Raw genomic sequence first — 12,281 nt, forward strand, 5'->3', positions numbered from 1 at the left:
AGCCACGCATAAAAAAATTGAATTCCATGACTGATCTACTAAAATGTTGGCCGGATTCGTTGGTGACAAGAAAAAGATGGTAATTTAATTGTAAAGCAAGCTGTCTCAACTCTGTTTTCTGCCTCCTGCAATTGGGAGAAGAATGTGGATCTTTAATCCTCCACAAAAGAAACCCTTTCCTCGATTGGTGTGCTACAAAATAGCATTTGTTTTCAGAGAGGACAATGCCATCCAAATCAATTTGATCCTCAGGTCTTCTTCGACGCAGGAAGAGAAGCTTTTGTTCTCGAGGAATATGAACGAGTTTACTGTAGAAACTGTACAATACGAACAACAACATAAGCATCACGAGCAATTTATTTTGTTTCAAGTGCTCCCCTGCTTTCGGTGATCTGTGCTTCGGAGCCGCCCGTGCCGCATCCAGAAGAAGTCACGCCCCATGTGCTCCGAGAACAGCTAGCGGTCGAGAGGAAGGAGGCGACAGCTTGCTCGAGGAGACATTAATGGTCCACGAGTTTCCTCAGTCCACCAGGTTCCATGCACCTCAGTCATTGTTGGGGCGGACCGACCCTGAGAATCTCCAGTTTCATTAGAATTGTGAAGCCACTGCTGGTGTTTTGATAGATAAATTCTAAACGAACCATGCATCACATTGGATATCTTGTCCCATTGCGAATGCTGGGAGTTGCCATGTTGCATCATCTGAACTTATATGACAGGCAAGCAAGCACTAGAAGTTGAACCCTTCAGCTCTTCTTTTACTTTTGAGGACCAACCACCAGAAGAAAGAGACGATCGCAGGCGCAGACTGCCGGCACAAATAGATATGTCAGCTATAGAATCAATTAGTCGTCCATCATTCTTGATATATAGCGTTTGGTGTGGTCTAAGATACAAGTATGCTGGCAAAACAAATTTCTTATTTTAACTGAAATATTGTAAACTACATTGCACACTATATGAAGGATAGCGAATTACTCTTGTTCACGGTAGTAGTTGGTGAAACAAGCACCGACTTTTAGTGCTTGGACATGCTGGTTTTGATCATCAAGGACATGAATCTCAGCTACGAATCCAGATTTCCTGTCGGAAAAAGATTTGAGGATAGTTTATTAGAACACCTGGCAAAAGGTGTAAAATCCATGTGAAATGAACATGAAGTGTCAACACAGAAGACAAGTTCTTGGAGGATGCATTTGTTAACTCGTGTCATAAGAAAACAGCAAATATCTATCAATAAGTATTGCATACAATAAAGTACTCAAGCAGCAACCTATAGCATTTGGGATCAACTTTATAGTTGATTAATAAAGGCACCAAGGCTTGAATTATGGATATATCCTCAGCCCAACCAAAAGGTAAGGAAGTCGAACACAGATGACCTTTTCTCTATAAATTCTGCACTACATTGATTGGAACATAGAAGCTTATTACTTGGCCTGTATGCTTTTTTGTGGTTATAGATGGCATGAATATAACTCGTCCTTCTAAAATGGAGGGATTTCTCTGCCAAAAAAATAACTCCTATGAAATTTTGGTAGGGTGATAATGTTAGGACTCTAGCTTGGAGAGTCCTAATTGAGAGGGACATTCATGTAAAACTATTAGGACTCTAGCTAGGAGAGTCCTAATTGAGAGGGACATTCTGTTAGGACTCTAGCTAGGAGAGTCCTAATTGAGAGGGGCATTCATGTAGGAGGTGTTTTCTTAGAGAAGAATTAGGAGTTGTAAGTGAATAGGAGTCTTGACTAGGAGTCCTATTAGGAGTTGGTTAGGAGTAAGAGTCTTAAGTAGGAGTCCTATTAGGAGTTAGGGTTTAAAAGCCCTATAAATAGCCATGTATTCCTTCTCTTTTCATAAGCAATAGATGAATCTTTTCTGCAGCCTTTGAGCAGCAACTTGGAGGGAGGAACCCCTATAGAGTTCCAAGGAGGCCGATCCCCTAAAGAGATCAACCCCAAGTTTAGAATCTGCAAGGGTTCTAACACCTGGTATCAGAGCAGCGTTCTTGGCGTCTCGCTGCCCTTCCACAGCCATCCATCAACCCTCTACAACCATCCAAAGCAATTCCCACAATTGCTTAAAAGATCGTCACCGAATTCCGCCATCATCTCCACCACCACGGATCATCCTTTGATCTCCCCGTGAATTGCAACAGGTTCTGGTTTCCTACCTTACTGCTGCTGCAATTTAGTTATCCTTATCTGAAAATCCAAAAAAAAAAAAATTGTTCCTATATTGCTGCATAAACTTTTCGTTACAAAGTTTTCATCTCTACGACGAAAGATACATTGCAGAATTCCAGCCGCATAGCACCATCTGTTTGATCTTGCTACTGTGCTTTTTCTATCCAAATTTCTACGAAATTTTTATGACATCTTTGACACTTCTTAACAGTGGATTTCCCTTTGGTTTCATCAAAAAATTCTCAATCTAAACTACTGATCTTTTATGAACAGTCTGCTGCACTTGAATTGCAGAATTCAAGCCGTATAGCACCATCTGTTTGATCTTGCTACTGTGCTTTTTCTATCCAAATTTCTACGAAATTTTTATGACATCTTTGACACATCCTAAAAGTAGATTTCCCTTTGGTTTCATCGAAAAATTCTCAATATAAACTACTGATCTTTTATGTCCAATCTGCTGCACTTGAAAATCTATGCTGTAGAAAACTTCAGCTGCATATCGTTGCCTTAACCCATCTATTTGCAATCTTTTTTGAATGAAATTTCTTATACACTTCATAGATCATCTTGGCTTCCATCTAAGATTGATCTATTAAGAAATTCATCTCTAAAAACGATTTTATGTTGCTGCAAATTTTTATCGTATCCCGCTGAAATTTTTCGACGACAATTCTGCAATTGCAACTTGCACCAATTTCCTTGCTGTTATACTGCCGAAATTTTCTTGATTAAATTAGATATCCTTGCTGTCATATAAACTGTGATTTTGCTATCAATTCCCTCCTCAATTCTCTCAAGTTTTTGGTGGAAATTACGTCGAGAAACCGTTGTTTCTTCGACGACAATTCTACTCTTACAAGACAGCACATACTTGCTGCAACTTCCACGGATTTCTGTCAAACCTTTGCTACCATCTACCACAGATCCAAAACTTTCATCCACAGCCCTAAAACTCTACCAAACCACACCCTCAAACTGCACCCAAAACCGCCACAAAACAAGCCTAAACCGCAGCCTACATCCATCAATCCACCAACACTTTCGACCATCACTTCTCTCAACCTATACATGCCTTTAACCCAATAGCAAAAGAGAGATCTTAACATCATTGATTTGGGGCCATATACTATGGCATCTAAGGAGGCAATCAATGCTAAATTCGAAGCCATGGAGGCGCGAATGAAGGATAAGATTCGGACGCTCTTTACCGAACTCAGATTGGGCCGACCACTAAGCCCGAAGAAATCATATCAAGGAGAAAGCTTTGCCCAATCACACCAAGCCCAAAGAGATGACTTCCAAGGGAGGGTAGGCTCTATGACCAACCCCAACTATCCATGCATGAGAGTGGACTTCCCTAGATGGGAAGAAGGAGACCCGATTGGTTGGATCTCGCGCGCGGAGCGATATTTTTGGTACCACAAAACCGCGGATGTATCTATGGTGAAAATTGCAGCTATACATCTTGAAGGGGATGCTATACAGTGGTTTGACTGGTTTGAACATACTTATGGAGTCCTTTCATGGCGACAATTCAAAGAAGGACTGCTGATTCGCTTCAGACCAACCGATTACGAGAATATTGACGAACAACTAGCAAAGATCCGACAAACCTCCACCATTCAGGAGTACCAAACTAGGTTTGAAAGGTTATCTAATCAAACTCGTGATTGGTCTCAAAAACAGCTATTGAGAACCTTCATTGAGGGCTTGAAGCCGGAGATCCGAGGAGAAGTTAAAGCGCGACAACCGTATACACTTATGGCAGCCATCTCTTTCGCACGACATCAAGAGGAGCAATTGAACCATGAAGCTCGGAGGACTAGGGTCGCTCCTCAACCAGTAATATTGAAGCCCTTAGCCCCCCCTACTGTCGACCAAGTCCCTACACTAAAGAGGTTAACAAGAGAAGAGCTTCGGGAGCGATATGCGAAGGGGTTATGTTGGCATTGTGACGAGCCGTGGAGCTGTGAGCATCGCTGTAGTAAAGGGGGACTTCTTATGATTGAACCGATAGAAGAAGAGGTCATTGAACATCCAAAAGAGAGCCTTGAACATGGAGAAGAAGATGTAGAAGAAGAGCCACAACCGACCGATGTTACGGTACATACACTAGCTAGCTACTCAAACCCGCAAACGATGAAAATTGGAGGCCTTCTCAAACAACAACCAATCACTGTTCTCATCGACACGGGCAGTACTACTAACTTCCTAAATAGTAAGCTTGCTGTTCAGATATCATTACCTATCGAGAATCGCTGCAGGTTTGATGTTAAGGTCACCGACGGACGGATTTTGAATTATGATCATAGGCGCTTGCAGGAGAAACTTTTGCTGCAGGACCAAGAGATAATTGCAGATTTCTTCCTTCTCCCTCTTAACAATCATGAGGCCATGCTCAGAATTAAATGGTTGACGACATTAGGTGATATTTCTTGGAATTTTATGAAACTAATTATGAAATTTTACAGTAAGGAGAAACAGGTGACATTGCACGGGAAATGTGGGGGCGACATAACAACGATTTGCACACAACAAATGGAGAATGTTTTGCATAAAGCATGCAGCGGCTTTTTGGTACAACTTGAGCAGCAAACTAAGGGAGAGCCAACAGAATTTGAAGATCCAAATCTACTTCATTTACTTGCTGAATTTTTAAATATATTTGACGAACCGCGTAACCTACCTCTTACCTGTCCACATGATCATTGTATAATGATTCTTCCAGGCAAATCTTCAGCAAATGCTCAGCCATATCAGTATCCACATCTCCAGAAGGATGAAATAGAAAGGATTATAAAAGAGACGCTCGAAACAGGAGTTATTCGGCTAAGTTGCAACCTCTACTCTTCGCCGGTGCTACTTGTACGCAAGAAGGATGGAACAAGGCGAATATGTGTTGATTACCGAGCTCTCAATGGCATAATCATCAAGGACAAATACTTTATTCCAATAGTAGATGAATTGCTAGATGAAAGGGAGCACAAATCTTTACAAAGCTGGACCTTTGATCCGGGTATCATCAAATACGAGCATGCGAAGAAGACATACGGAAAACCACCTTTTGAACACACAACAACCACGAATTTTTGCTTTCTTCAACAAAAGGTGGAATATCTTGGGCATATCATATCAGAGGAAGGTGTGGCAGTGGACCCCTTCAAAATTGGAGCAATGCAAAACTGGCCGACCTCGAGAAACATAAAATTGCTACATGGCTTTCTGGGTTTAACAGGCTACTACCGCAAGTTCGTGAAAAACTATGGAAAGATCAGTACACCACTTACTTCCTTACTAGAAAAAGATGTATTCCAATGGTTGGACAGAGCCTCCGCTGCCTTCGACAAACTTAAGGCAGCCATGACGACGACGCCGGTGCTAACACTACCAGATTTCAACCGACCCTTCATTATTGAGGCCGACACATCTGGAGTCAGAATTGGAGCCATTCTCATGCAAGATGGTCGACCACTCGCATACACTAGCAAGGCATTATCTCCCTCCGATCAAAATATGTCAACATATGATAAGGAGATGCTCGCCATTATGTGCGCAGCAACGAGGTGGAGATTGTACTTGATCAGGCGATACTTTCAAATCAAGACCGACCATAAAAGCCTAAAATATCTCTTGGAGCATAAGGTATCTTCCCCCGAGCAGCAAAAATGGGTAACAAAACTTCTTGGATTTGATTTTGAAATAACTTACAAAAAGGGGAAAGAGAATGTTTTTGCAGATGCGCTTTCGCAGCTACCCGAGCAAGTTGAAGTTTCGACCGTTTCACTTCCGACCAGCGACTTCCTTGAGGATATTAAGATGGAATGGCAGGAAGATTCAGATACTAGTAAGATTATAAAAAAATTGGAGGAAGCACCAAGCCCCATGGCTCATTACAATTGGGACTCAAAAGAATTACACTATAAGGGACGCATTGTGCTTGTGACAAATTCTACTTGCATCTTCAATAGCAGATTTTGGACAAAGTTATTCTATATGCAGGGTACTAAATTGAAAGCTAGTACGACATATCACCCACAAACCAACAGCCAACCGGAAGTTTTAAACAAGTGCTTGGAGACAGCCCAAAGCCACCCACCAAATATGACTACCCAAAGAGAACTCCAGACCCAGCCAAGTGCCATTATTGATCGACGGATCGTGACTCGACGACGACGACCCACTAATGAAGTGCTAATACAGTGGGCGAACCTACCAAAAGAAGATGCCACTTGGGAGAACTATGACGACTTGAAGATCAAATTCCCAGAATTCATGAATCATCATCCTCGAGGACAAGGCTGATTTGAAGAGGGCGGGTCTGTTAGGACTCTAGCTTGGAGAGTCCTAATTGAGAGGGACATTCATGTAAAACTATTAGGACTCTAGCTAGGAGAGTCCTAATTGAGAGGGACATTCTGTTAGGACTCTAGCTAGGAGAGTCCTAATTGAGAGGGGCATTCATGTAGGAGGTGTTTTCTTAGAGAAGAATTAGAAGTTGTAAGTGAATAGGAGTCTTGACTAGGAGTCCTATTAGGAGTTGGTTAGGAGTAAGAGTCTTAAGTAGGAGTCCTATTAGGAGTTAGGGTTTAAAAGCCCTATAAATAGCCATGTATTCCTTCTCTTTTCATAAGCAATAGATGAATCTTTTCTGCAGCCTTTGAGCAGCAACTTGGAGGGAGGAACCCCTATAGAGTTCCAAGGAGGCCGATCCCCTAAAGAGATCAACCCCAAGTTTAGAATCTGCAAGGGTTCTAACAGATAATGACAACATGAATAAGAAGAAAGAGAAATCCCTATATACTTATTTGTAATTACAGAGGGCACGAGTAACTCCTTGAGGTGTTGCTAGCGGATGATGGCAATCAGACGAGATGCCGTCCAAGTTCATTCCTAAAGAGAGTAGTTTTTGGAGGTAGCTGTCATTCCCACTGTAAAAAAACACTCTTTGCTACTTTCTCTTTTGTGATTGTCAAGCCCGATTGGATTCCTGTCTTTACGTTATGTGATGTACTGGGTTGAACCAGATTTAAACATCCTTTGAATTGATTTCAAATTTTAATCCAAGGGCAATGAAGCAAGAAACATGTTTTCTCTCAGTCGCTGAAGTAGCTAATCAGCAGACTTCCAACAATAACTCATTTAAGACTCAACTATGTAGTAAATAAATTATAGCAATATCAACATTTATTATACAAGCCAAAACTTGGCTTTGTACTAAATATCTTGCAGAATTAAAAACATTTCTCTAAGCAACAGGTTACAACCATGGTTCTCAGTGAAACAAAAGAAAGGAAAGAAAACCCCAAAAGATGGATGTCATGCCAAATTAAGTCATCTTTTTGGACAAACAAAATATCAGATTGAAAGAAAGACAAGTCATTATAAATTATGTTTCAATTCAATAGATCAAAAGACAATGAAACAACATTCTTGATCCCAAGAAAAATTTGTTATTTCTGACAAAATCAGAAAGTGGGACAGATCGTCAAAACTAACTCTTGATTGTAAGAACCGAAATAGAAGAAGAAAACTGATCTTTCACAAATCCAGTGCTACCAAAATCTTAAAAAGAGAGACACACCAACAAAATTCCATCTTGAACATCATAAATTTCAATCAATTGAAGCACAGATGAAGATGTATTTGAGACGAACCTTTGCATGCTAGTTGTCCTACATTGCATACCCTTGCATGTTGGATGTAGATATTTAGATGCAGCATCTTCAACATGGAGGTTAAATTCGATATTTCATCAATACAATGACCAACACTTGGCAATGGTTGCAGAGAATGTAATTTGTCCTGCAGGAAACAGAAAAATAACAGCTTACTAAACAGAATCTTTACAACCAAGAATGAGTGTGCACAATTGGTTCAACATCAAAGTTATTTCTAAATAAATTTAAATTTACATTACAAAGATGTACCAATGAACAATATATATCATTCAACATTACCTACCAAGTGAACATCATACCAATATCATTGCTTATTATTGAGACAATCTGAATTAGCCAATACCAAAACATGACTCAAGATGTACAGAGACAAAGTCAAATGGAACAGATTTGGATGATACCATTCAGCCCTTCCACAACATATCGCATATAGATAATAACCAACAATGACTGATATTTGTAGGTCATCAGCTCAATTAATATGATTACATTTGAAAATTAGATATCATTGCACAACCCAACCATTTTAAAAGTTTGGCACCCTTTTTCATTCTCTCGTTCCATAAGGAAATATATTAAGCCAGGGATAAATAATTAAACTATTTGTTTAAATATACAAAATACCTAACAAGAAACTTTACGACTGATTGTACTCCAACATATATTACTATGCAGGAAAGAGAAGTACGAAGTGCAACTTCACAAGAAAGAAGCAACACGCATGTTATGACAGGTTTCGGAGTTGTGATAAAGAAAACTCACTTTGCTCCTAATATTGACTGCTACCGACAGCTAAACTCAATTCACCATCTGTACCACTCATTTTTGACACCACAAAAGTATCCAGGAATGCATTCAACATCCTCTAGAACACTTTTCGGTTGTACATTGAGGACTAAACCATCATTATTATCATATCATGTTTAGAAGATAGAAGCAACAAAATTTCCAGATATTGACATCCCATCTTTTAGACGATGATGTGTCATTTCCTAAACAGCAGCTCTTTTGTTGACCGTGGTGGCATGGTGATATGCTTCATAGCTCTCACAGTCCACACCAATTAAGGTAAGAACTTGTATCAATGGAGACTTCTGTTCACACTATGAATCACCTTGTGGTGGTGTTAAGCATCATAGGTTGCATTTCATGCATCCTGATAATCATTTTCACACATTATTACCAAAAATCTCCACAACTGCACATCCCATCCTTAAAATGGTGAAACCGGTTTGCATCTCTTACAGTAATATCTCTTTTTGCAGCCAAGGTGATATACTTAATAGCATTATGACAATCACCACAAACACGCAAGTTCTTTGTAATGAAGATGGGCTGACCATGTCTTAGTCTAAGAAGTCCAAAAGCTATTGCTAATTTCTCACTGTGGTAAACAAGGGCATGTTCTTTCTCCTCCTCTTCTACATCATGCAGAGCATAACTTGTGTCAGCTAGGTAACCCAACTTCCTAATTTCCACTAACAACTCTTCTAATTTTTGGTATATACTTGATGATTGTGGATGAGATTGATCTCCACCGATAAAAGCATGAACTACACCACCAATCTCAAACCAACTACATCCTGGGCTTTTAGTGAATCCCTTTTCTTTCTGCATGATTCTAACTTGTGCTGCCTCATTAAATCTTCCTGTGGCACTGTATAAGTTAGATAGGGCAACAAAGCTTCCAGTGCCCTCAGGTCCCAGCTTTTGGATCATTCTTGACACCTCTTCCCCTAGTTCAATATTCTTATGAACTCGACAAGCCCCAAGCAAGGCAACCCAAACACGAACGTCAGCCTCAAAAGGCATCTTTTTTATGAAATCATAGGCTTCATCCAAGAGACCTCCACGGCCCAAGAGATCAACCATGCAAATGTAGTGCTCCATCCTCGGAACAATATTATAGATCTCTGTCATAGCATAAAACCAGTGTTTTCCTTGAGCGATTAGCCCCGAATGACTGCAAGCAGACAAAAGGCATATGAATGTGATATCATCAGGCACTAAACCTGCAGGTTCCATCCTCAAGAACAAGGAGATGGCTTCATCACCCAGCCCATGGATCCCATAGCCAGCAATTATGGTATTCCAGGATACAGTGTTCTGCTTTGGCATCGTATCAAAAACTTTCCTTGCAATGTCAATTTTGCCACACTTTGCATACATGTCTATCAGAGCATTACATATTGAGGAATCTGAGGCAAGCCCATGACTGGTGATGTATGCATGGTTGCATTTTCCATGCTGCAGAGCAGCCAAGTGGGAACAAGTTGGGATCACTCCAACCATAGTTGCAGCATCCACTTCCATACTAGAAGATACCATTTCTCTGAAGACATCAAGAGCTTCTTCAGCATTCCCATTCTGGATGCATCCGGATATAATTGCACTGTATGATACTGTGTCCTTTGTATCCATTTCATCAAAGAAACTCATTGCATCACTGATAGTACCAACTTTAGCATACATTGAGAGTAGGGAGTTTGCGACTGTAATGTCCATAAGAAGCCCAGATTTAACCAGATAACTATGTACCAGTCTACCTCTGTCAAAATCACCCAAACTTGCACAAGCACGAAGAATACTTGCGAGAGAAGTTGGACCCACAATGGAAGGTCCTTCAGATATCATCTGTCCGAAAACTTGCAGTGCATCTACCATCCTACCACATAAAACATATCCTGCAATTATCGCACTCCATGTCACTTCATTCCTAATTCTCATGTGGTCAAAGATTCTACGAGCATAAACCAAACACTCAGATTTTGCATACATATCCAGTAGTGCAGTATTCACCAACACATCTCCCTCATCAAAGCACCTCCTGGTACAAAATGCATGAATGCTTTTTCCTTGTCCCAGTGCCTTCGCTTGTCCGACCACAGGTAGAAGGGCTACCAGAGTGGAGGGGTTTGGCCTTGTACGCATCCTTTGCATTTCTAGTACAAACCTAACCATCTCTTCATACATCCCATGAAGTGTGCAGCCAGCAACCATCGCATTCCATGCAACAACATCTCTATTCGGCATTCTGCAAAACACCTCATCTGCGTCCTCTAAGCAACCACATTTCATGTACATGTCAATCAAAGCAGTAGATATATACAGGTCCGACTCCAGCCCAGCCCTTTTCACTTCATCATGTATCTTAATGCCATCCTCGAGTGCTTCCAAACCCGAGCAAGCCTTCAACACAAACGGGAACGTGAACTTATTTGGCTCGACTCCAGAATCCATCATTCGTTCATACAGACCAATGGCTCGATCAAAGGGGCCATTCCAAGCGTAAGCCCTGATCATAGCATTCCAAAGAAAGACACTTGGCTGAGGCACGTCATCGAACAGGAGACGAGCGGACTCAGTCTCGCCGCAGGATATGTACATCTGAACAATCTTTTCAAGCAGAACCGAGTTTCTAGCGCAGGAGCTGTGCATAAAGATCTGTCGATGGATCTCTTTTCCTTCTGCGAGCAATTTCAATCGAGTGCAAGAATCTAGAAGCTTGGCGTACGTGTTGACGTCCAGCGCAGCAAATTGGGGGAGTTGGGATCCTTTAAGGGCTCTGGAAATCGGAGGTGGTGCAAATGCGGGAAGGAGGGATCGGGCTTCGGATTTTGTGTGCAGGAGAGTGAAGCCATGGCGAAAGGCAAAGAAGAGAGCTCTGTGGGGAATCAGGTAGGCTTTCGACAGCAGCATCTCGCTCGTGGCAGTCTCCCTCCGAATTCCACCGTTGCTTAGTATATCCCGCAGCCACAGGGAACGGTTCCAATGGGCCGAGCTTATATCAAGTTTTAGCCCGATCCGATCGATGCCTCGGGTGGCGTACGTGGCGCATACTTGTCAGGCATGCATACGTGTACGTATATCTGCATGTATACATATATATATATATATATATATATGTGTGTTCACATATGTACCTGTAGGCATCCATAAGACAACATACATGTACACTTCATGAAGTCAACATCATCCATGCAGCAGTCTGCGATACATAAGGTTTAGAAATGCACAACAAAAGATATAGAAAGTCCATAACGCTTGGTCAAATCATCATGCGTATCGCTCTTTATTTCCGTGGCGTTTACGCACAGGAGAGGTGTAAGAATACATTAATGGAGGAGAAAAAGAACTCACAATGGGTTGGGTGCTGAGTTCTGTTTGGTACGCTGTCGACGTGACTGTGTTTTAATGCATCCAAACCCGACGATAGCTCACAATGAATTCCATGAGTAGAATACTTGACATTCCCCACAAACCTTTGTCTCCCTTATCTTGTTTTTGCTATTCTGCCGAGCAGCGCAGTGCAGGCAGAGAGGAGGAGGAGGACGACAAAGAAACACTGAAACGGATGGCAGTCGACGCACAGTGCTGAGTCAGAAACAAGTGTGCGTTTTCTGCTCTTGGAAAC

The 12,281-nt window shown here is 41.4% G+C and overlaps 1 protein-coding gene across 1 annotated transcript; it reads right to left on the reverse strand.

The window, feature by feature from the left end:
• Positions 1–59: 59 nt before the first annotated feature.
• On the reverse strand, positions 60–11,677 carry LOC135673571 (pentatricopeptide repeat-containing protein At3g16610-like). The gene is made up of 5 exons (XM_065182626.1): positions 8,630–11,677; positions 7,844–7,991; positions 979–1,083; positions 642–808; positions 60–570 (listed from the first exon to the last, which is right to left on the reverse strand). Exon 1 carries the CDS (start codon positions 11,564–11,566, stop codon positions 9,047–9,049), a length of 2,520 nt encoding a protein of 839 aa, XP_065038698.1. The 5' UTR covers positions 11,567–11,677; the 3' UTR covers positions 60–570; positions 642–808; positions 979–1,083; positions 7,844–7,991; positions 8,630–9,046.
• Between the last annotated feature and the right edge of the window lie 604 nt (positions 11,678–12,281).

This window comes from Musa acuminata, chromosome BXJ1-5 (genome assembly GCF_036884655.1).
Source record: "Musa acuminata AAA Group cultivar baxijiao chromosome BXJ1-5, Cavendish_Baxijiao_AAA, whole genome shotgun sequence".
Taxonomy (NCBI): Eukaryota; Viridiplantae; Streptophyta; class Magnoliopsida; order Zingiberales; family Musaceae; genus Musa; species Musa acuminata.

What these genes read in the sequence shown, in the direction of transcription:
- LOC135673571 (XM_065182626.1), bottom strand. Translation starts at nt 11,566, where the DNA reads ATGCTGCTGTCGAAAGCCTACCTGATTCCCCACAGAGCTCTCTTCTTT.